The 24,183-nt window shown below is 47.2% G+C and overlaps 1 protein-coding gene across 2 annotated transcripts in view; it reads right to left on the minus strand.

The window, feature by feature from the left end:
* Positions 1–11,745: 11,745 nt before the first annotated feature.
* The window catches only part of Dpysl2 (dihydropyrimidinase like 2), a 99,885-nt gene continuing 87,447 nt past the window's right edge, over positions 11,746–24,183 (minus strand). For both annotated transcript variants that reach the window (XM_021654679.2, XM_021654684.2), the window contains exons 11-14: positions 22,404–22,574; positions 16,099–16,278; positions 15,207–15,372; positions 11,746–14,268 (exon numbers count right to left, since the gene is read on the minus strand). In XM_021654679.2, the coding sequence (XP_021510354.1) occupies positions 14,177–14,268; positions 15,207–15,372; positions 16,099–16,278; positions 22,404–22,574 (609 nt within the window). In that variant the 3' untranslated portion in view covers positions 11,746–14,176. The remainder of the gene's footprint in view (positions 14,269–15,206; positions 15,373–16,098; positions 16,279–22,403; positions 22,575–24,183) is intronic.

A 24,183-nucleotide genomic window follows, 5' to 3' on the forward strand; every position in this document is an offset into this window, starting at 1 on the left:
ACCAGAATTTGTCCTAAAAGTCCAGTTACAAACACACATCCATGCTTGGCCACAGAGCTCATGCTCCTCTGTCCCAACCTCCTTGTTGTCTCATGACTAGCAAAAACAGCCCAAAACAGGACACACACATTTCAAACTTTGTCATTTACTGGGAATATGAGACTTGAGTTGGGGCGGTGGTTCTGCACTTAATAGACTTCATTGCCCTTGCAGAGGACCTGAGCTCGGCTTCCAGAACCCACACTGGGTGGCTTATAGCCACTTGTAACTTCTGACATCATCTTCCGACCTCTTTGGGCACCGGCACACATGGAGTATTCATACATACATGCAGGCACTCACACATGTACGGAAAAATAATTTTAAAAACATTCTTTGACTTTTTTAATAGCTTGTTTTCAAATCCATAACTGGAGATCACAGTGTCTGCCTTTCTTCACAGTGTTGATATCAGTAGGACAAGTGTCATTATCAGCCCCAGTGTTAACAGTACTGGTACTGGTATAATCATCAGCTACGGCCAGCAGCTGCCTCTAGCAGATGCAGAGAGCCACAGCCAAACACTAGACAGAGCCAGGGGAGCCCTGCAGAAGAAGGCGAGGAAGGATTGTAAGAGGCAGCAGGGTCAAGGACACCAGGAGAACATGGCTCACAGAATCAACTAAGAAGAGCTCAGAGGTCTCGAAGAGACTGAAGCAAAAGTCACAGAGCCTGAATGGGTTTGAGCCAGGCCCTCTGCATACATGTTATGGTCACGTAGCGCTGTGTTTTTGTGGGACTCCTAACAGTAGGAGAGGGTTCTCTGACTCTATTGGCTGCTCCTGGGACCCTTTTCCTCCTATTGGTTTGCCTTACCCAACCCTGATAGAAGGGTTTGTGCTGAGTCTTATTGTAACTTGTTATGGCCTAAACCTTCAGCCACCTTGAACCTCTCAAGACAGACTGCCCCTTACAACTTCCCAGAAGACAGCCATCCAGGATAGCTGATATCATTGGAAGGCCTGCTCTTTTTTTTTTTTTTTTAAGGTATAACTACCATTAATAATTTTATTGCAATTAAGTTTTAAAATGATCTGCATTCATTTTGGAAATTATTGAAAGCCAAAGTATAACTTTCCAGAATAACAACATCTAAGATTTTTTTTGGATTACATCATGTTTGACATGGGTATAGGATTATACTAAATTTCTTAATTTTTATTGTTATTTAGTAGGATAAGCAAAAATCCTCAATTTTATATGGCTATAATCTCCTAACTGGTTTCTTGGATACTGAAAAAAGCAATCAAGCCATTACAAAGCTTTTAAATAAGAAAATCAAAAGATTCACATCAGAAATAAAATACATTTGGTAAATAATCAGTATAACCATTGCCACTGTGAAGTATAAAGTCTGTTGGTATTTTAAAATGAAACTGTATAGCTGTCTGAAAAACAATATTTTTTTAAATATACATTTTCCTTTTCTTTTAAAAAGTGAGTAAGTAATGCTTTGACATAAATACAATTTATCCTATACATTCAGAGAACATGTAGGTTAATTAGTTTTTCTCATATATATAATATATATACATATATATGTATATATACATATATATATACATATACATATAACTGCTCAATATTGTCTTTTCCTTGGCTTATAAAATTTGATTAAGCTGTTCTAACAAAATAAGATATATGACAAGAACTCTTTTGAAATTTCTTCATATTAGCAATTGGACCACAATAAACTCTTGTTAATCCATTCTGAAAGTATACATCTTACAATTACAAAACACGTCTGCATTATTCTTTATTCTTTTTTTTTTTTTCAATGCAGTTTATTCAGGAACATTGAACAATCCTCGGACCCCGGGGAAAGCCAGCCCACAGCTTAAATAGCCTCTGGGTAGCCAACCCAGGCATGCCACGGAGGCAATGCAGATAGGTCCACATACATGGAAGCAAGCCAGATCCTCGGCCTTAGCCAAATGTGGAGTTGTTCCTGACAGAGAGCACTCACCATCGGGAAGGTGGAAGGCGGAAACCAGCTCCATCTTTAAGGCATAGCATTCTGCAGCTCTCTACAGTTCCCCCTTTTTGTTTTAGACGCATCAGGCAAGAGTAGAGGTCTGATCTCTGATATTAGAAACAAATTGGGACTTTGTACAGATGTTCATTTAGGTGTCATCCACCCGAAGAGCATCGGACCCGTCCGATACCTTTTTCTCAGAGGCGGGACCTGGGGCATCAACCCGCATGCAATCAGACATGCTCTTCTCTGGGTCCAAAGCGGCTGACCCTGAGTGCAGTGCTTAGCCTCGCATCCTGAGCATATCATTTTAGCTTTTTATGGTATCCAACCATGCTTGGGGAGAATGTCTTGCTTCAATGGCTGTAAAGGCCTGAATGATCATGGCTGCATCACACTGTTGTGAGACTCTAATCTTGCATATATACCACAGGCAAACCAAGGAGACCAACACCAGAAGGCCTGCTAACACTCCCATGCCCGCCCATTCCTTCAGATGATTCATGGCTGCAGCAATCCATGTTGATAATCCTGTGGCTAGTCCTGCGTCCACTCCGGTAGAATTTACTGTGACAATGGCCACTCTCAGCTGCTCCATCGTAGTATCGAATTCTCCAGTCCAATTACCTAAAATATAGCTCGACAATTGTTTAGACAGATTTGCAGTGCAGGAAAAATTCTCATGTTGTATGCTAGTGACACAAAGTCCAGCATACTTTCATTGACAGCCAGGTTGAGCGATTTGCCATAGGGTATCAATTTGCTCCTGCAAGAGGTCAATCCTCTGATTGAACACCATCAAGCTTCCTTTTAGTTGAGCATTAATTCCTTTATGTACAACTAAGGCATGAGCTACATTGGCTAAATGATTATTCAGGGTCTGAGCAGTCTGCCCAGTATGACTCATGGCTAATGCCCTGGTGGTAGCTCCAACAGCCGTCAATGAGATGGTAGTAACAATGGTGGCTGTAGTTCCAAGATCCCTTTTCTGTCTGAAGAGAGTCATAGCGTGAGGGGCATCAATGGGCATAGGCACCCAGTGAGGCATGCGAGTAACCAGGGCATACCTAACTTTACTAGCATTGGGGTTTAAAAAAAAGCGAGTATCATTACCACAATTACTTGGCTCTATCTGGCTAATAATGAATAAAAATGGGGGATATAGACAAACAGGTGTGGGCTTATAGGAAATATTATGAGAAGCCTTAACCCCTCGTTGGAACATCCTGCGTCAGTTCTAGAACTAGCAGTGGTGGTGTCCGAGGTCTGAGTAGGTTCAGGAGACCATTGTCCCCAGGGGCGAGACGTGCTCCATGCCAATTGACTAACTCCATGTTTTCCTCCAATTTTGAAAGTCATTTAAGGTTCTTAAATTATTTTTTCCCTTTTTTTCTTAAATTTTTCATCAATTACACTTTATTCATTCTGCATCCCCCTATAAGCCCCTCCCTCCTCCCATCCCAATCCCACCCTCCCTCCTCCCTCTGCTTGCATGCCACTCCCCAAGTCCACTAATAGGGGAGGTTCTCCTCTCCTTTCTGATCTTAGTCTGTCAGTTCACATCAAAAGTGGCTGTATTGTCCTCTACTGTGGCCTGGTAAGGCTGCACCCCCCCCCCCAGAGGGAGGTGATCAAAGGGCCTGCTCTTTTTTTTTTATTTTTATTTTTTTAAGGGAAATAGAGGAGGAGTAGATAGGGAGAGAGGAAGTGGGAGTGGGACAGGGAGTAGAAGAGAGAGAAGAAACTGTGGTCGGAATTTGATATATGTGAGAAGGGAAAAAAATCAAACAGAAGAATAGAGGAGAGCGTTTCAAGCAGTCAATCTGGGGTAGAAATACACAGAGATCCCCATAGGTCTCAGAATAGCTCACCTCACTGAGGCAGCAAGTGTTAACACCACTGGCACAAATGTTTCTTGATTTTTCTCTTAGGTGCGTTTCCATCAATGGAGGTATTTCTTTTTTCCTCCTGAAGTCCCTAGCCTGAGGCTCTCCCTGCTCTCTTCTACCTTCTAACTTCAGGGTGTTGGCCTCACTCTGCCAAGCTCCATATGCTTGAGCTAGCTAGCAAATCACGTTGAACATGCTCATTTGCCTGTCATTTGAGGTGTAGCTCTCTATTCAGAGCAAAACACCTACAAAATAAGAGAATACATATATCATCTCCGGGTGGGTCGCTTCTCATGGCATAAACCACAGCGTTAATTTGCCAAAAGATACCTTTAACTGGGCAGAAGATGGTGTCTTAGTTTCTTCATCTGTGATAAAAGGCCCTAACAACAGCAAATTAAGGAAAGTGGATACATTTAGACTAGCAGTTTAATGTGCAATTCATACGGGGGGGGAGGGGGAATCAAGGCAGCAAGGGCTTGAAGCCGTTAGCCGCACTGTATCCATGATTAGAAAGCAAGGAGCTTGAAAGTGTAGTCTCATCTCCGAGAGACGTCTCCTTTCATAGGACTCCAAACCTGGGGATTGGAGCTGCCTGCTTTTAGGCTGGGTCCTCCCGCACCAGTTAACGTGACAAACGTAATCCTTTGTAGGCGTGGCCGGAGACCATAATCTCCAGAATAACTCTAGGTTCTGTGGAGTGGACAATCAACACCAAATACCACAGATGGAGTAGAACAAAGCAAGTGACGGCTTCCCTTAGGTCTCAGGACACAGTGAAGCTAAGTTGGAACTGAGCCGCCTACTTTTCCGAGGTGCCAGGATGTTCCTTCTATGGCGGCCACGGGGGTGGAATTGTCATTAACAGTTTTTCTCAGCTGCGGATTTGGGGCGCTGTCTTGTTGACCTGCCAGGCGAGATGTGCCCACTAGCGCGACCGTGTCGTGGCTGTTTTGAGAGTGACCAACTACTTTAGAGTTGTATTTGTGATCTGTTACACAGGGATTCATATGTGGCACCATAAACCTGGCCCAAAGCCCGTAACTAGGCTTTCATGGAGAAACAACTGCTGTGTTTATTGCTAAACGGACATGGTGTACCCGTCAAATTATCTTCTAAATATCTATCCTTAAGCCCGTAAATTAGCGTTGCTCTGCTTTGGCAGTGGGAGGTGGCTCCTGCAGAGACCCATAACTGGTCAAAGTGCTAAAAGTCAGTAGACTGATGAGTGTTCAACAATAAATGGAACTCTGAGGTGCCCTGCTCCATGGCTAGGCAAAATTGTGGAAGAAAGGGTAGAAACAGTATAAGAGCAAAGAGACAGGGCAGAGTTGTGAGAATCTGTCCTTACTACATAACGCAGCTTTTGTGCTCTTGAACAACCATCAGCTGTGATTACCTACAGAAAACCCACACAAGATTTGGTCAGTTGGGGCTAGAGAGATGGCTCAGAGGTTAAGAGCACTGGCTGCTCTTCCAAAGGTCCTGAGTTCAATTCCCAGGCAACCACATGGTGGCTCACAACCATCTATAAAGAGACCTAGTGCAGGCAGAACACTGTATATGTAATAAGTAAAATAAATCTTGGAAAAAAAAAGACTATTAAAAATTTTTTTAAAAAATGAAAAAAAAAAAGATTGGGTCAGTGACCTTTCTGTTATGGAAGGGGGTGTGGCTCATGAAGCCACACTTCCCTGAGGGTCTATTGGCAATTAGTGGTTGCCTGGTGAAGGAAGGACACTTTTTTTTTCTTCAATTAATGTATTTATTTGGGGGAAAGGGAAAATGGCTACAAGACACAGGCGTGTAGGTCAGAGGACAACTCTGTAGTATCAGTTCTCTGTTTCCACCTTTCTGTTGGTTCAGGGGATGAAACTCAGATTGCCCGGTTTGTACAGCATGTACCTTTTAACTGCGTAGGTATCTCGCCAAACAGGAGATGATTTCTTCCATTGTCTAGACACCCCATGATTCTTTAAGCAACCCTAATGATACTCATCAAGTTTGGAGGAAAAAGAAAATTCAGTATTCCACAATGAGAAAAATTGGTCTCTGGTGTATCTCAGGCTTACATGAAATTGTTGTGAAATGTTTATGCTCAAATCTTTGTCCACTCTTTACCCATCCCTTGGAGACCCTATCTTCTTCTTTACATCCTTCATCTGATAACAAGAGCTGCCTCAAAAGTTTTCTAGAGCCAGTTGAGATAAATGTCATAACCCTTCGCACTAATTGTCAAGATGTAGGTCTATCGACTGAGGAAGAGACGGGGAGTTAGCAAGTAGGGTGAGGAGTCCCATTTTTGTGCAATTTCTTTTGCGTCTTTTTTTTTTCCACACTCCTTTCCCAGAACTTAATTTCTCTTTTGGCTGGTTTTCCCCAAACAGAGAAACTGGCTACTCTCTTCCTATAGAAGAACGTTTGGATGAAAGCAAACTAGTTGCCACAGTCAGACTTGTTGTTGTTTTGTTCTTGTGTTTTAGGTGTGGACACCATCCTGAGGTTGGTTAGTATGAAGGTAGAACCTAAAAGGTACTGTTTGGGTTGAAGTAAAAAAAAAAGGGGGGGGGGAGGCTTGTTTTGGTAACTTTTCTCATTGAATGACAGTAAGTAACTTAAGAGGGGAAGGTTGTATTCTTGCTCACGATGGTGGGAGAGGCACAGCAGCAGGAGTGTGAGAGAGCTGTTCACTTGTGCTCTCAGTCAGATAAACACACACACACACACACACACACACACGGGCACATGTGCACACATCTCTCTTCCATCTTGAGACTACACACGAGCTTCCACACCCTTCCTGTGGAACGTTGCTATCTGCCAGCCTCATCAGAAATTAAACAAACGCAACCACTGGGCTGTGAACCTTCAACCTCCAAGCCTGTCACTCCTGGCGACCTTTCCTCCTTGTGAGTTACCTGCCTCTAGTGTTTGCCTGCAGGGTTGCCACGATGACTGTTACCCCAAACAACCAGCCAGCTGCCATCCTAAAGGATGTGCAGACAAGGTAGGACCTCCCTGGGGAAGGGAGGTACCATGGAGTGAAGGGAGCAAACTGAATGATTAACTGATCATGAACACATCTACACAATTTCGGGGCGAGGGGTCCGCTTGAGAGAAAGCAGAAGGAGCTGTGGGTTCAAGTGAACAGGAAAGGAGGGTAAGTGTGGCCCAGTGGGTTTACAAAGCACTTTTGCCCAGTGGCACTTGGGTGGCAAAGAATTCCACATTGCCTGGAGAGGAGCTGGACAGCTGAGGGGGCCTTGAGTCCCACTCAAGCTTTAAGGTCTGAAACTAGCATGAATTACGAGGGAGCAAGGACATCAAGGACAGGTCAAGTACCCCACCACCTGCCGCAGAGCTGGCCTCTGGACACCAGCTGTGGAGCAGAGCTGCTGGTCGGCAAGGATGCTGTAGCTGGGGCTATTCTTCGGGTCCATGTGGAAGGCATCAGTTGGAAGAAATTATGAGACCTGTACAGAAAGTTAGAGCTCCTTTCATTTGATCCCGCGGGTACAGAGGGAAAATTACGGGGAGGCTAATACAGCCAGAGATCATAGGATAGAAGGTTGTGAGTAGGAGGGAGGGAGAGAAAAAGCAGGTGGGAGGGATGTGGCTGTAGATCCTTCCTCCTTTCCTCCAGTGAGCTGGGTCACCACGCTCTGAGGAGGGCTCGACCTCCTCTTCCCGCTCCCACTTCTGATGAAGCCATCCAGGACTATATTCCCAGCCTCCTCCTACTGCCTAAGTACATAAGAGGAAGGATGCTTCTCCTCCCAGCAGAGGGCGCACGACATCATGGAGTGCTGGAGGAGAGCGGCTCTTTCTTCCCTAGGTGTCTGCAGAGGGGCAATGGAGGCATCTTTGGAGTGACAGGGAAACCCAAGCAAGGTGACCGTTAGAAAGTGAAAGCTTGGGAGATGGTTTGGTCACTAAAGTGTTTGTTGCGTAAGCACCAGAGCTTGTGGGCAGTGCCCAGAACCCACGTAAAGAGCCGTGTGATTTCAGTGCTGAGGAGGTGACAGGAAGCTCCTTGGGGCTTGCTGGTCAACCAGAGACATAGCCTAATCGAAGGGTTCTGAGCCAATGGAAGAGCCTGTCTCAAAATGGGAGAAGAAAGGTAGATGACATCCTGAGGAATGATATCTGAGGCTGGCTACTACACACATACACACAGAGAGAGACAGAGACACCGAGAGACACGGAGAGAACACTGCATCTGGGTCCACACCTAGAAAAAGTGCAAAAGGAAACAAAGATTTTGAGTATGTCCAAAGCACATTATATTATACATACATACACAGACACAGACACACACACACACACACATACATACATAGGCTCTAGGAACAAATATATATATATATATATATATATATATATATATATATAAAATTCTCAGGCCCCAAACAAAGTGATGGCTGGAGGACTGTATGACAGCCGTTTCTGCCCTCCATCTCTTTCTATTAAACAAGCCGATGGCCAAAGGCCCTGCATGGAACAATGTGTTTGTTAGGACAAAGGTGGGTTCTATAATTGTAACAGCAATGAGGCTTAGTCGTCAATCACATGTATCAGTCATATATTAGTTAATCATAAGACTTTATAAGCCCTGGTGCTTGGTCGTCTCCAGTCCTTGGTGTTCCTCTCACCCTAAGACCTCAGGCTAAGTGTAGCCTTGAGCTAAAGCTGGGCTTCCCCCAGCTTCAGGAAAACCCTGCTGCTCGGGGTCTCCTCATCTGTTACCCTGTGGGCACCACCCCTCTCCTGGCACTGAAGCTTAATCAAGTAAGAATGCACTCAGTATCTAGGTCACTTTGCCCTTTTCAAACTATTATTATTGCAAAGGATTCTCACAGACATTATTTTACTTACAGCCTGAGGTCCTTGTAAGAATTAACTGCATGTAACTTGTGTATAGACACACGTTGGTCCTTTTCTACCACTTCAGAATGCTTTTCCCAAAGCTTCTCTATAAAGTCGAGCATCTTCAAAACAGTAGTTTCCCGATAACTCTCATCATCTCCTAGGCCACTCTTCCCCTGGATTCCTGCAGTTCACACTGTCTGCTCTCTGGTCTGGGCTACATATTTCTGAATTCGTGTCTCTGCACACTCCAGTTTGCAAAGCTGGCCTGCCCACATTCCCCCCATGCTTGATGACCTGAACATCTATTTCCCTGGTGTTCATCACCCCCCTCCCCCCCTCCCTCCCAACCAGGCACTTTCTCACAAGAGACTGTGGATAATGGCAATTGGAGATACACCTGTTGCAGTGCAGCCTTCCCCTCGAGTGGTTTTCAGACTGCTAGCCAGAGAGCATTTATTATGGATCTATTCTGGATTCTTAGTTCTGCTTTATGTAGATTGCTATCACTCTCTTAATTATGCAGTTGTAATGGCTTTGTGTCTAAGAAATCCAGTTTTGCCTTTTTCAGACACAAGCACAAAAGTAAATCTATTTGAGCAGAGGAGAGATGGCTCAGTGGTTAACAGCACTGGCTGTCTTGCAGAGGGCCCAGGTTCAGCTCCCAGCACCTCCTGCATGGCGCCTCACAATCATCTATAACTACAGTTTCAGGGTATCTGATACCTTCTTCTGGCCTCCTTGGACATTTTTGCAATGTGTGTGTGTGTGTGTGTGTGTGTGTGTGTGTGTGTGTGTGTGTGTTCCGTGCATACTGGGTCCAGGCTGCAGACTGAAAGCTGCTTCTGGAACGCTGACTTGACTCTCTGAGCACTGGCCCCCTTCTCTATTCACCGGCACAGTGGCACCTCCTTCTCGACTTTTTGTGAAAGATTAGCTCCGTTAGCGGGCACAAAGCTCTCACTTAGCACAGCGGCTGGTGTGTCACAGTGCATGTTAGCTGCCAGCCGTGTGACCCTAACCAACAGATTGCCTGGACACAATGGATGCCATCTCCAACATCTCCAACAGTCTCTGCAGTCCGCCAAAGGCCTTGAGTGATTACCAGTCATTTCTTGATGTTTAGATCTTAGGAGAGACGTGGAGGACACCGTCGCTGGCAGTTTCCTGGCATCCCTTTGCACTTCTCTGCTCCAGCCATACTCCACTCCTGGCTTATCATTCACCAAAGGTTGAGGCGTGAGTGGGGAGGCAACTCCCAGGTCCCATACTGAGAGCTAGGTTTTCTAAATAAGACGCCTGTTCAGCAGCATCATGGAGCTGACCCCCATCACAGCTGATGAGAGGCAGCTCTGGTTTTTTGGTTTTTTGTTTTTTCCTAACAGAATGAATGCCACAGAACCTTGCCTGAGGGTGGCGCCTTCTGTTCAGAGCAGCGTGAGGCTTGAGCGCACCCTCCCGGCTAGGCATGCCCCAGTTTTTTCCTAGCTCTTCCCCTGATACCTTCTTCTGGCTTCCTCGGGCTTTTGTGCTTGTGTCTTGAATAAAACGCATCAAGAGTAACGCAGCTGCCTGGACTTAACCATGCCACTGGCTAGCTGGTCCACCTGTAGACTTTGCCTCTTCCAGCGTACCTCCTCCCGTGCAAGAGGAGTGTAGCCGACAGTCGCTGGAAACGGTTCCAGCCACAGCCTGGGCTCGGGTACCCGGCTCACTCTAAGCCCCTGCTCAAGTATTGATCCACATCTTAGTGCCTGTACGGGCCTCTGTGGGGTCTATCCTGAAAAGAGCAGAGTTCTGAGGGACTGAATGGACTGTGAACTTGTAAGCTACAGGGTCCACAGGACCTTCTTGGTATGGATGGGACCTAGGGGGTGATGGGATGGGCCATGTGCGGTACCATCTTCATCCCCTTTCCCACGTTTGCTTGGCCACAGAGCCAGCCCCACACACTTCACACTGTGGCTCCTGGGAGAATCCAGCCTTCCCCTCTGGCTCCAGCGTCTTTTATTTCTTTCACCCTTAACCACAGTCAGTGTCCTAACTGGCCGCCGTAGGATCTCACCACGTGTGTAAATGATCCAAGCAGGCATGTTGTTCTAAGTCAATCGGGGGCCTTGTTTTTCCTGCTCTTACTTTCCCATCTCTTATAATGATGGCATCATCTTTGTTCTTTTCATCGATTTTATTTTTTTAAAGGGAGGATCTCATCATGTCACCCAGTCTTGCCTCAGGCTCCTGAGTGCTTGGCATTTGCCTATGTCAACCACCAGGCTGGGCTTGTACAATCTGCATGTTACCTCATATACAGTTTAGACAATAATAGTTGTTGTTGGTGGTAGTGGTGGTGGTGACGTGGGGTGGGGATAAACCAGCCCTCCCATATGACAAGCCCATGGTTCCCAGGGCACACTCCGTCATTTGGAGTCAATACCACCAGAAGGAAGCAACTGTGCAAACCCAACATCCAGAAACCCAGCATGACTCTCACCCCCACCAGCATCCTCCATCCTGGGCTGAGGGGGAAAGCCTAGGCCTTGGTCCTGGTCTTGACAGCACCTCCACTGAGGTGTCAGGACACTCCAAGTGGTCTCTTTTCTCTCCTGCACCCGAGTAGTCGGAAGATTCCCCAGGGCAAACACATCATGAGGAAGACCAGCACCGACACTGGAAACCCACCTAGTCTTATGTGGTCCCATCTGGCTTGAATTGGCTTGGCGCTCCTGGAGGCTCCCTGCCTCTCCGGGATGGGGTTTTAGACGCCTGAGGCGCCCTTGGCCCTCATCCCCCAGGTATGGTGTGGCCTGTGGCACTGCATCATCCTGCAGCCAGCATATCCACAGCAACCTGAGGCATGAGGGCAGGCACTCCTGCGATGGTCCACAGCCCAAACCCAAGCCTAGCCAGGGGGTGCCCCGTGAGTAACTGCAGTGGGGAAGCTGGCACGCCGTGAGAGTCTGAACACAGACACGCCCCTGAAACAACCACATTCTGCTTTATTGGGTGTTCCGTGGTAATATAACAACAGACTTTTTAAGGAATAATAAACACGAGACTTGTATTTTACCATAATTACTTTGCCATTAAGACAGTGGTTACAAAAAAAATAAAATAAAACAAAAATTAAAAAAAAAAAAGTACCTTTCTGGCTACACACATGATCAGCTTTAGCACTGAAAGGTCCCCCCCTCTTGGGTCACAATCACAAGTTCAAGGGTTAAAAACCATCTAGCAGTAAATCCTACACTGGTTTAGAGCATCAAGTCACTGCAGTTACTCAGTTCTGAGACACTGTTGACTTATTTTAGCATTTACATATGACATTCATTTAACAGACACAGAAAGCGAGCCAACAGGTAAACATGCTTACACGGACTGCGGAAATCTTCAGGTTTGAAACTGTTTTGTTTTTTTTTGTTTGTTTGTTTTGCTTTTTAAGAAAACGATCTAAAACAACCGAAAGGGCCACAGCCCCATACAAGAAACAGAAGGGAGATACTGAATACTGGAGAGCTGCGAGTGTTCCTCAGAAGCCAAACAAATAAACAAAAGGGCGTTTTCCAACTTGTTCAAATTTTCTCCCAAGTGCAGGTAAAAAACAACAAAAAAAAAAAAGCAAATATATTAAGTCAACCAATTTTTAAAAGTGCAATTTACCTTTAAAATAACAAAAATCAGCAACAAGCCTAAAACCCCAACCGTTAACCCCAAAGGCAAAAATGTGTGGACACTAAAAATATCACTTTTTTTTTTTGATGCCCTGCTTTTTTACCCAAGCAGATTGGATTCGTAAAAGCCTGTGGACCTAACACTGCTCACAAGGACCTGTAAACACACTTGAAAAGAAATAGGACAGAAGTCGGCAAATACAGAAAGAAGCCAGCTAGTGAGAAACTGTCACTGTGACAGGAAGAGGAAGGGTGACAGATATGAGGTGACACGGTCTCTGAGGGGCAGCGTGAACTCTAAGCAGGCCATGCGTTCAACCTGGGCGGTTTTCTTCCCACGAGATACTGTCTCTTAAAACAGGGTTGTTCCTCTTGTAAAAGACTTAATTATCCTGCAGATTTCTACCCTTATAAGGCCCTTCCCCCATCAAGTTAGACCTTTTGAAATAACTGGACAGAAAAAAAAAAAGTTTTCACCTCCGCGCACGCGCGCATGCACACACTGAAAAGTCCCATTTTTCTAGCATTCCTGGGGAAGGCTGGGAAGGGCCCCTCCACAGGCAAATTACGGTCCCAGTTTGTCTGGCTCATGTGAGCTTCCGGGCTGGGTTTACAGGTTTGCCTGGGAACTCCGTCAATTCTACGGCCTAGTTCTCTCTTACTCTCTTGGCTTTGCTCCACACGTGACTCTATTCTGGGCCAACATGTGACAATATTGGTGACATCATCCGGGCCGTCCCTATGTCTGGCAAGCCTCAATCTCAGACACTTCCTGGTGATGAGAATCGGATAGCACCAATCTTAACAGAAACCAGGATAGCACAAAACTACGGTTGTGGGGACAAAACTAGGGTCCTCTAGCTATGCCTGAGGCCAAATTGGGATGCCTGGCTTTACCAGCAGACAAGGTGGCGAGGAGAAAAAGAACACCGCCTCGAAGAAACACAAAGCAAGAGACCAACATCTGAATCTCTCCATGAGTGCAGAAGAAAAAGCCAGGGCAGACAGGAGATGCAGAAAAACAGAGAACCCTCAAAAGGTCTCATCTGCCACAAAATCTAGGCCATTGAAGAAAACCTGCCTCTTCTCAACAGCTGACCCGGAAGAGTAAAGGATGAAGATGCAGACGCATGGAACTTTTCCAGAGGGGCAGTAGCAGCTTGCCAGCCTCAAAATCAGCTTAACGGTTACATAATTGCATCATTAGGATGTCCAGTTCAAGACCCGTGTGGATTAATATTGAATCAGGCTTTTAATTTAGTATTTAAAAAAAAAAAAATTTCCCACCCCCCCTACCCTTCCCCAATCCCACAAAGAAAACCCCTTTTTAAAAATTATTAAAAAGAAAAGAAGGCAGCTCAGGGCGATTCACTATCTTCCCCGTGACAGGAAGGTGCCGACTGCACAACGGAGGGTGTTGGTAGGGGCACCCTCGCTGGCATCTGCTTAGTGGTGCATGTCTGCGTGTTGGGTGCAGCTCCGTGTGGGGTGGGTGGCTAGGCTTGGGTATGGTGGTCATGACTGTGTAGGGACTTGGGTGAGCAAATTCAGAAACTCCAGGGGAGGCCGAGTGCGGGGGCCCAAGAGCAAGCCCCAGGAACTGGCTGCCCACAGCAACTATCACAGGCTCTTTAAAAAGAAAAAAAGAAAGAAAGAAAGAAAAGAATATGGAAGGAAGTCTCAGAATGTCCTCAGGTGTCCCATCCCCCATGCCCACGTGGCCTGCAGGCCTAAGGGCTTTAGCCCAGGCTGGTGATGTTGGCACGGCCACCAGGGGGCGCCACAATGCGCTGGGTGGTGCGGCGGGGAATGTTGTCGTCAATCTGAGCACCTAGAGAGGAGGAAAGAAGCAACGGTCAGACCTGATGTGACTAACTGTAGTCAAGCTTTGCATGATACAAATGCTACGTGAAATCCCCCTCGAGGCTTTCTGTCACGTGTATATAAAACAAAGATGCATTGTGTGTTTGGATTTTAAGGTTTTATTTTTAATCACGTGTATAACGTGTATGGCGGGGGAGGGGGTATGCACAGAGGTGCAGTGCCTGAGGAGGCCACAAGAGGGCACTGGATCCCCTGGATCTGGAGTTGAAGTCTAAGCTACCTGACGTGGGTACAGGGAACAAACTTGGGTCCCCTATAAGGTCAGAGGTCACTCTTAACTGCTGAGCCATCCGGCCTGCCCACATTTGGTATTTGGACTTGGGTCTTAGTCACAACATGGTTCACTATCTACAAGACATTTTCCCAATCTTTAAAAATGCAGACTAGCTACCAGTCGCAAGCATTTCTTTCACATAGACCACTGGCCATCTGTGCCATCTACGTGAATAACGCGGTGAGATGCATCATGACTGATGTCACACTTTAGGGCAAAACTAGGGTTTCGGAGCCTGTCTCCCAAACCGAAACACCTGGAGTGTTCTGAAAGCGGACAATCCCTCATCCACCACAGGCACACATGGGAATTTCCAAAATCCAGCAGAAATGATAAGAAGAAGTTTGTGTGATGACCCATTCTGTTCACAGGACTTTGGATGTCTGTCTAAGCTTAGGAAGCCGGAAGAATGCGAAGTCCCTATCATGGCGAAGGAGGGGAAGGAAGTTCCCAAGATAGAAAGTTTCTCTCACCAGGAGGGGGCCGCAGGTGGATGTCCGGCAGCCCCATGGGGGGGGGGTGCAACAGGACAGAGAACTGAAGCCAAAAGCCTCAGGCTGGCTCCGCAGAGCTTGCTGAACCCACCCAGAACCACCCAGCCCCGACCGTACCAGACAAGCTGAATCCAGACTGGTGCAGGTTCCGAACAGGTGGCGCCTGCTGCTTGGCAGGGGACGTCTTGGCCGATGAGGCTGGGGTGACCGTCTTGGGCGTCACAGACACCTCGCAAACGGGTCCATCATAGAGGCCACGAGGGACCCCTCTCAGCTCAGCCAGCTGAAACACACAATTACCGCACAACCTACGTCACATTCACGGAGGACATCTTCCCTGCTCCTTCCCGGTGTGATGGAACAGCAGCCAAGACAGGCCCATACTGCATGGGGATAAGCCCCACCACCACCACACCAATTAAGACAGATACAAGAGAGACAGATGTGCGATCAGTTCCAGGAGTTCCAGGCCAAAAGTTTTCCCAACGTGGCTCCCCTTGAACTGGTTACTCTCCTGGTTTCATTTTCCTCACTGTGCCACATCACCTTTGACCCCTCTAAGAAGCCCAGTCGGACTGTGAAGAGGGTCTGGTGTCATTTTCAAGATCAAACTGTCCTTCCAATCTCACTCTTCTTTAATTTCCTTAGGCTCTACCCTTGTCCACCTGATCACGCCGTACGACTTCACATATCACATCCCGTCGTCTAGCATCTTTATCGCCATCCCTTGGCTTGCAAAAACTCTTACTTAGCCTTCAAAACCCAAATGCATTCTCCCATCACATCTTCCTCAGTGATTCTGCAGCAGGGGTCCCCTCCTCTGGGTCCTTAGCCCACACTCATCATCATCCTTGACTCCCCCAGCAAGCAGCTTAAGTTTTGGGAGGAAAATGTCAAGTTGTCTTTATCCTTATGTCCCCCATCTCAGTATTCTGACTCCTGGGGCTTCATGGCTGTCTGTGGCACTGAACTCAATACATGACATTTAAAAATTAACAGAACCACTCACCCTGCTCCTGGCCTTGATACGTTTGTACACAAAGTCAGGGAAGGGCTTCCGGGGGATGTAGCGGCCTGAGCCTTCAGTGACATGAAGCGTGCCGTCCTCCAGAACAATCTTGCCCTGGCTGATGACTACCAGGGGGGAGCCGCGACACTCCATGCCTTCAAAGATGTTGTACTCAAGAGCCTGAGGGAAGGAACAGTCACCGTCAGAGCAAGCCCTGCCCCTGGGCTGGACTGAATGGAGCTTACTGGTAAACCCCCAAAGTGGAGCCTGCATCCCCAGGGACACTCACTTCCTCTGTGTATAAATATGGACTCCTCTCACCTACTCCTCCCTATCTGAGTGAAACTAACTCAAGAGAGTAATAATATAGGCAGTATGGGCACATGCATACAGGTGTGTGTGTATGTTCATGAACACTTCACAAACATAAAGAAACTCATTCCAGCTCGGTCTTGTGGGGCAAACCCAGAAACGCAGCTACTCAGGATTCTGGGGCTGTAAGATCAGAAGTCAAGGCCCTGCCTGAGGTACAGAGTGTGTTCAAGGCCAGTGTAGAAGACTGGGTGAAGATGTACCTCAAAGAAGACTGGAGATGTGTACAGATCAGTGGCAGAATGAATTTAGTGGCAGACCTCTTAGAAGGCGCAGGGCCTCAGGTTCAATCCCAAGTATTATAAAAGGAAGGGAAAAGAGAAACAGAAAGGGGCCAAGAAATGGTTCTTGGACTGGTGGCTTGTAAAAGACGGCAAGAGTGTGACAGAACTGAGGTTTAGTCTCCTAAATGACCCACCCGAGTTTGGAGGATCATGGCGTAGAGGGTGAAAACAGGCAATTTGGCACACCCTCCCAGGAAACAGGTGGGATGCCTCACTGTGCGTTTGTCTGACAGTCAAAGCAACAGAAAACAAGAGGCTTTGTCCTCTGACACAGAAAGTGCCGGAAGTCAGAGCAGTGTCCATAATTCTGGCTCAGCTCAGGCTGAAGGCCTAAGGCTCTTTCCCCATGACGACCTACGGGAACAAATGGCCAGAGCTGAAGGTTAACATGTGGTGCAGAGCATGTGCTTCTGGGAAAACTCAGGCCAAGAGGAAAAACAGAAACCAAAACAAAAAACACTAAAGCGGCAGTTCTCAACCTGTGGGTGGAGAGCCCCTGGAGATAGGACAACTCTTTCACGGGGGTAGCATATCAGACATCCTTCATATCAGATAGTTACATTACAACTCGTAACGGTAGCAAAATTACAGTTATGAAACAACAATGAAATGATTTTATGGTTGGGGAGGTCACCACCACATGAGGAACTGTATTAAAGGGTCTCCGAGTTAGGAAGGTTGAGAATCACTGCTCCGGAGGTTCAGTGGGAGGACAGGGCCCGCACCAACACCTGGGTCAATGGTCATCTCTGCTCCGTGCAGAGGCTGCAGAGGATAGAGAAAGGGCACAGTGGCTTAGCGGCTGGTATCCCATGTGGAAAAGCAGTGCCTGTGACTGCTGCCAGCCGAGTCAGAGACTCCACAGAGAAACATGGGGGTTGCCCCACACGAAAGTGAAGGGGCATGGCCGCTGGCAAGGGGGCTCTACGGGGAGCCTGAGACTCTAGGGTACACCACGTCTTCCATCTGCCACTGATCAGTATGCTTGCCCTGAAAACCGGAGTTGGCTGTGCAAAGCCTGGCCTAGCGAGAGCCAGATCCTCCCCAGTAGAAGGCCACTGAAGGTCACACACAGCCTTCTCAGCTCAAGGCTGTCCGACCCACACGGGCACTGGGCATTTAGACCTCAAGCCTGCACGGGCACCAGCTTCCAGTACAGAGCCTCACCGAGCTTCTTCCCCACCCCCATCCTTGAAGCAGAGGCACGGGGAGATCTTTCACACTAGGACAGAGCCACATCTCCTTGAGGCCATGCGAAGGCCTGCATCTTTTCACCCAGTCCCCAGTCAGAGACCTCGTCTCAGATGTTCTTCTCTATCATGTCCCACAATCAGTTTTGTCTCAGAGATGGCCAAAGACGGGCCATCTGAACGACAGCGGTCTGTGTCACAACAATGACACAGAAAGAATCTCTGTGCGCAGACCATGGTGAGAGAATCCTGTCTCCTCTGAAATGGCTTTGGGAAGGGTGTGAGCATCCTCTAAGATCTTCCCTACCACTTCCTAATTAATGATCCATCTCCAGACACAGCCTTGGCCATGGGGCCCTTTCATCCCAGGCCTGCTACTCATCAATGGACTGACCTCACATACTCCCTTGACGTGTCTACAAAAGGATGAGCGACACAAGATCACCCAGTCCCTACCCACTGCTGGCTGATTCCTGCGCTTTGCCTACAAGAGCAAAGGCCCCTGGTACTCAAGGCCTTGAACAGCACAGGCACTGGAGCTAGTGGCCTAGGAAGGAGCTGCTGGTGAGGCTTCTGGAGCCATCTCCCCCTTCTCAATATGGAGGAAAGCAGCCCCATGACTCTAGGCCAGCTGTTCTCAACCTTCCTAACGCTGTGACACTTTAATACAGTTCCTCGTGTTGTGGTGACCCCCAAGCATTAAATAATTTTTGATGCTACTTCATAACTACGATTTTGCTACTGTTAGGAATTTTAACGTAAACACCTCATATGCAGGATATCCAATATGTAACCCCTAGGAAAGGCTCATGTGACTTCCAAACGGGTCTAGACCCCAGGTTGAGAACCCCCACTCTGCATGATTTTTTTTTTAAGTTGGTATGTTCATAAAAGGGATCCCAGACCTCCCATCACTCTTTGAGATGGAGTGGGAGTTTACGCCACCACTAAGATGGACATTTTTAACTTCATCCACACAAATACCCAGAATTTACAGAGCAGGCTAGAATCCTGAAAAATCCTAATGGAGCCTTAGCAATAGGGTTATGGATACGTTAGCTTTTCCACACTGAAGCCAGGCCTAGAGTGTCTTGTTTGGACTTCACCAGATGGGCAATGCCAGCCAATGAAGCAGGAGGAGGCAATGAGGCGTTGGGCAGGGCCACCTAAGATACCGCCCAAGACAGGTTTAGATTAAAAAAATGTCAGATGAGTAGCAACCAATTCCCAAACCTTCACTGCTTCCTGTTCTCTGTCTGTCCAGGCAGACAGGTCGCAATGCCAGGTCCCAGCCCAGTCGCCTGTGTCTTGGATGAGCCCTCAGCTGCCCTTTTTGATGTCTCGGCAGCCCGTTCTATTCCCCCTGGGGAGGGGGCTCCACCAAAGAGAGATGGCACTTTCTCCACCCCACCCTGCGATGACACCGCACCTCCGTAAGCAGTCTGGTCGGGAAGAATGCTGAGAAATGAAGGCTTCTAACTCCGGCTCAACCGCAAGATCACTATGTAACACTAGACCGGTCACTTAAGCTCTCTGCACCTCTCGTTTATTTATCTTCCCCCTCAGGATAATCACACCAGCCCCTTTAGCGAAAAGGTCGGAGGAAAGGGGTGGGGACATGAAAGACATCCAAACGCAGGAGCCGGTTAACCCTGAGGACATCCCTGAGTATCCCAAGATGGATGATACAAGGCAAGGCTGAGTCAGCAGGGCAAGACCAGCCATAAATATGGAGTCAGTCCCAGTCTCTCCGTGAAGCACCCACCATCTTGGCATCCACCGGTGACAAGGAAGCTGGCACTGAGCCCCCAGCATGGCCAACCCCAAGCCTTCTGTCCAAGAGAGAGGCTCTAGCCTGGCAGTGGGCCCATGCTCGTCCTGGAAATGCCGAAATCTTCCCCAGGCAGTTGTGGCAATCCACTCGGGGGACAGCCAGCCTTGTAGTCTCAGGCCCACTGAGCAGAGCAGTAGGAATTGTGCTCCCTGAAGCGCCTGCTGTCCACCCGGCCCTTCACGCAGAGATCCACTCCACCATTAAGAACTCACTTCCAGCCACGCAGCACACGCGTCAAACCCCAGCACTCACGAGGCAGAGGCACTCTGAGACTGAGGTCAGCCTGGTCTACAGAATGAATTAAAGACTGCCAAAGCTACACAGAGGAACCCGTCTTGGAAAAACAAACAAACAAACAAACAAACACAAAAAAAAACTTACTTCCATGGACAGCCCAGCCCCATAACACAACTCCAACACCCAAGGCTCGGGGAATGCACGGAAGAAGAAACAAATGTAAGAACCAGAGGACCAGGAGGACCGCTGTGAGATAGATAGAACTTTCCAACAGAAAGGCTGTACCCATCAGCTCACAATGATACAGTTGTCTACCCAAGATCACACCACTCTACTCGGTAAGTCAACTTGGCTAGAGGAAAGGTTCACAAAGCCCCACAACTAGATTAAGCCCTTTAGGCCTTCAGCGACAGCCAAGGGAGAGAGAGTCACTTTTCTTCAGGGATAAGTCTCCTGACAGACTGCTCAAACCTAAGCAGTTAGCACTAAATGCATGAATATATGGGCACCACTAACTAGACTCCATACAGCCAGTGTGTGTGTATGTGTGTGTTTGTCTGAGTGTTTGTATGTGCATGTGTTTGTGTGTATGTGTGTGAAAGTGTGTGTGAGTTTGTGTGTGTGTTTGTGTGTAATTAAAGAAGAGGAGGGCATGAATTTGAGAGGGGTATGTGGCAGGGCAGAGACAAGAGAAGTTGGAATGGAGAGATAGGGAGGAGCGCAAGTGATATAAATACAGTACTCACGCATGAAACTCTTTTAAAAACCACACCCATAGACAGTTCTTGTAAGGAAAAAAAAAAAAAACAAAAAAAACAAAAACAAAACAAAAACAAAACAAAACAAAAAAAAAAAAAACACCCATACACCCATCAAGATTCAAGCGAGCTGGGTTTTAGAGATTTATAGATTTGTTGTTTGCAGTTTAGGGATGCCATTGTTTATATAAATACATGAAAGCCTGAAAAATTCTGAACTCAAAATACCTCTGGTTCCAAGCATTTTGGGTAAGATCTACCGAACCTATATTATCTTCAGCCTCCTTCTTGTGGAATGAGTTGAATAGAATCCCATCAAAAGATGGGGCTGAACAGCTGGATCAGAGGAGGCGAGCACTTGGTGTTTTCTTAAGAGGACCCAAGTTCAGTTCCCAGCACCCACACTGGGCAGTTTACGAGCACATGTAACTGCAGTTCCAGGGATCTTGTGCCCCCCTTCTGGCCTCTGTAGGCACTGCATGCACAAAGCAAACACATTTTCAAATGCGGCACACACATACACAATTAAATGAGCAAACCACCCCCCACTTAATGGTTCTATACTGTTTAGCTATTTTTTAAGAGTGCATGTTAAAAACTTAAATAAGTAACTGCCGTGCTACTTTGTAGCTCGGTGCTATTAGAGCGGCCTCTTGCTCATATGGCTAGAGCTAAGTAAAATACCAAGATGAGGAAAAAAGAAGATCTGAATAAGGTGGCTGGCGTGGAACACTTCACTTTGCGTGGTGGCATATACCTGTAACCCCAGAAACAGGGAGGCTGGGACAGGAGGATACCAAGTTTAAGGTCAGCCTAGGACATATTGAGACCCTGCTTCCAAACACAGGAAATGAAGCACTTTGCCCAAGGCTCTTTCCTTTCCCACTCTCCCGTGTTATGCATATTTAGTGCTGTCTGAGGAGCTCTGCTTTATGCTTACTGAACCCACAGACTCGCAGGACACCCAAACCTCACTGAACCCCTGGTTTTCATCTCAAACGCCAGGACGCCAACAGATAGCACAGCCCCAAGCTCTGTGACCAACCCCTGGCTCTGCAGTTCCTATACTATGACTCACGGCCTGAATGACTTCTGTGAGAGAAGCCAAAAAATCCTTTAGGAAAAGAAAGATGGCCGTCAATCAGACCTCTGGCCTGAGAGAGGAGTGACACAGAAATGAAAATGCGCAGTGGCCGCCTCAGGAGCGGACAGCTGGCTGCTCTAACTACTCCCTTTCAGCAAACCCCACCACATAAGATCCTGCTCAAACCATGACAATGGAATGGTGCCTGACTTCTAGACACTTCTGAGCTTCTACCATCATCTGGGGCAGTGGTTCTCAACCTTCCTCATGCTGAGACCCTGTGGTGACCCCCCCAACCATAAAATTTTGTTCGTTGCCCCATGGACTCTGACGGTCTAAGGTCAGAAGTCATTGCCTTGGAAACGTTGTCTTGTGGACCTCTATAAAGAAAGTGAAAGGGCTGGTGTGGCCCTTGGGACACTCTGAGGTACAATACATCCTGGGGAGACTTCAGTCCTATCCGGCTGAGGCCGTTCCCGAATCCCTGGACTGGCCCTGTCCCTCGGTGAGTGCAGCACGTGTCTACCCACGATGGGCAAGACTTACGCTGTTGTGCGTCTTGGCAGAGATGGTCTTCACACTGTCAGGGTCCCAGATGACCAAGTCTGCGTCAGATCCCACCGCAATGCGACCTTTCCGGGGGTAAAGGTTGAAGACTTTGGCTGCGTTGGTGCTGGTCACAGCCACAAACTGGTTCTCGTCCATCTTACCAGTGACCTGAGGGGCAGAGCGCACACACACACACACACACACACACACACACACACACGAGGGGGCCGTGTCAGAAAGCGGAAGGTGGAGCAGGTTCAGCAATAAAGGAGCACATGCTGACATGAGATGTACCCTGGGATTTCCCTTTCAACAATGGACAGACACAGGTCTGGGCTTCCCCTCAGTGAACCTCAGCTCATCATCTGGCTTTCTGAGGTATACAGTAAGGGTCAATTATTTCCTGACGTCCCTCCCTTCCAACTCTAAACACAGGAGAACAAGGACATGAGTGTGCACTAAGAGGAAGAAAAGAAAATTTTGATGGCCAAAAGCATATTAAAAAACTCATTCCAATCAACAACGAAAGAAATTGAATATCAAATAACAAAGACAAAGTTCATCAAATTAGTCATATTTTTGGGCTTCTGCTCTTAAAACCCACTGACCATGTCAGGTGTTGAAATCTTTGCAGAAGAGTGTCAACACTGTCTATCAGTGTTTAACAGACTCCCTTTGACCTGGCAAAGTTACTTCTAGAAACTTCTTGTGCAAAAAGATGCACCAAAGGATATGTCTATATGGATACTCATTTCAGTTTAAAACAATAGACACAACACAACAGTTTTAGTCAAAGTCTTGTAGACAAATGACTTTAAACTTGTGTGTGTTTACCCCAGCACTCGGGAGGCAGAGGCGGGTGGATTTCTGTGAGTTTCCAGGACAGCCAGGACAATTACATAGACAGCCTCTGTCCCAAAGGGGAAAAAAAAAAAATCAAGCTTTTCACTGGGTGTGGCGGCCACACCTTTCACCCCAGCACTCAGAAAGCAGAGGAAGGTGGATCTCTGTGAGTTAGAGGGCAGCCTGGTCTACATTGCTAATTTCAGGCCAGTGGAGGCCATAGAGCGAGACCCTGTCTCGGGAAGAAAAAACAAAAAAAAAAAAACAAAAACACAAAACAAAACAAAAGACAAGAAGATAAAAAATAAGTTTCTTGTTTCTCATGCAGATTTAAGAATGGTGAGTTTTATGATATGTGAAGAATGTTTTTAAATGGGCTGAGAGGCAATGTGTATTGTTTGTGTCACCTGCACACTTGACATATACTTTGCATATATAAAAACTGAAGTCATTCTCCAAAATGTTCACTGTGGCTGACTTGTGACACAAGATAGTTTTTACTCACATAATCTAAGGAATTCATTAAGAATAAAAAAAAAAATCTGTTACTATACTTTAGAATATTAAAGGGAAAAAAAAAATATCTTCCAGCTCCTCCCTCCTCCTCCCAGTGTCAGTATCTGTCCAAAACAGGTTGAGCAGAAGCCTGTGGTGGTTGCAAATACAGGAGCCTGGAAGCCCTCAAACGCAGTCCCAAGGGAATGGATGGAGTTGAAGACTGCTGACTGGGAAGGCCACCAGCAGACTGAGAAAGCTATTCCCTCTCTGATGCATGTCTGCGTAACATTTAGAAGGAAGTTAACTATTAGGAGCTGCCTTGGATTTCCATACAGGGAAAATACCATCTCAAAGGGTCTAGTTTCAAGAACGTTCTCTAGTGGCAAACATTAGCGACACCCCCCCCCCAGACAGGGGCCTTCCTGGGCCAGCCATG

The sequence above is a fragment of the Meriones unguiculatus genome, chromosome 9 (assembly GCF_030254825.1).
Source record: "Meriones unguiculatus strain TT.TT164.6M chromosome 9, Bangor_MerUng_6.1, whole genome shotgun sequence".
Taxonomy (NCBI): domain Eukaryota; kingdom Metazoa; phylum Chordata; class Mammalia; order Rodentia; family Muridae; genus Meriones; species Meriones unguiculatus.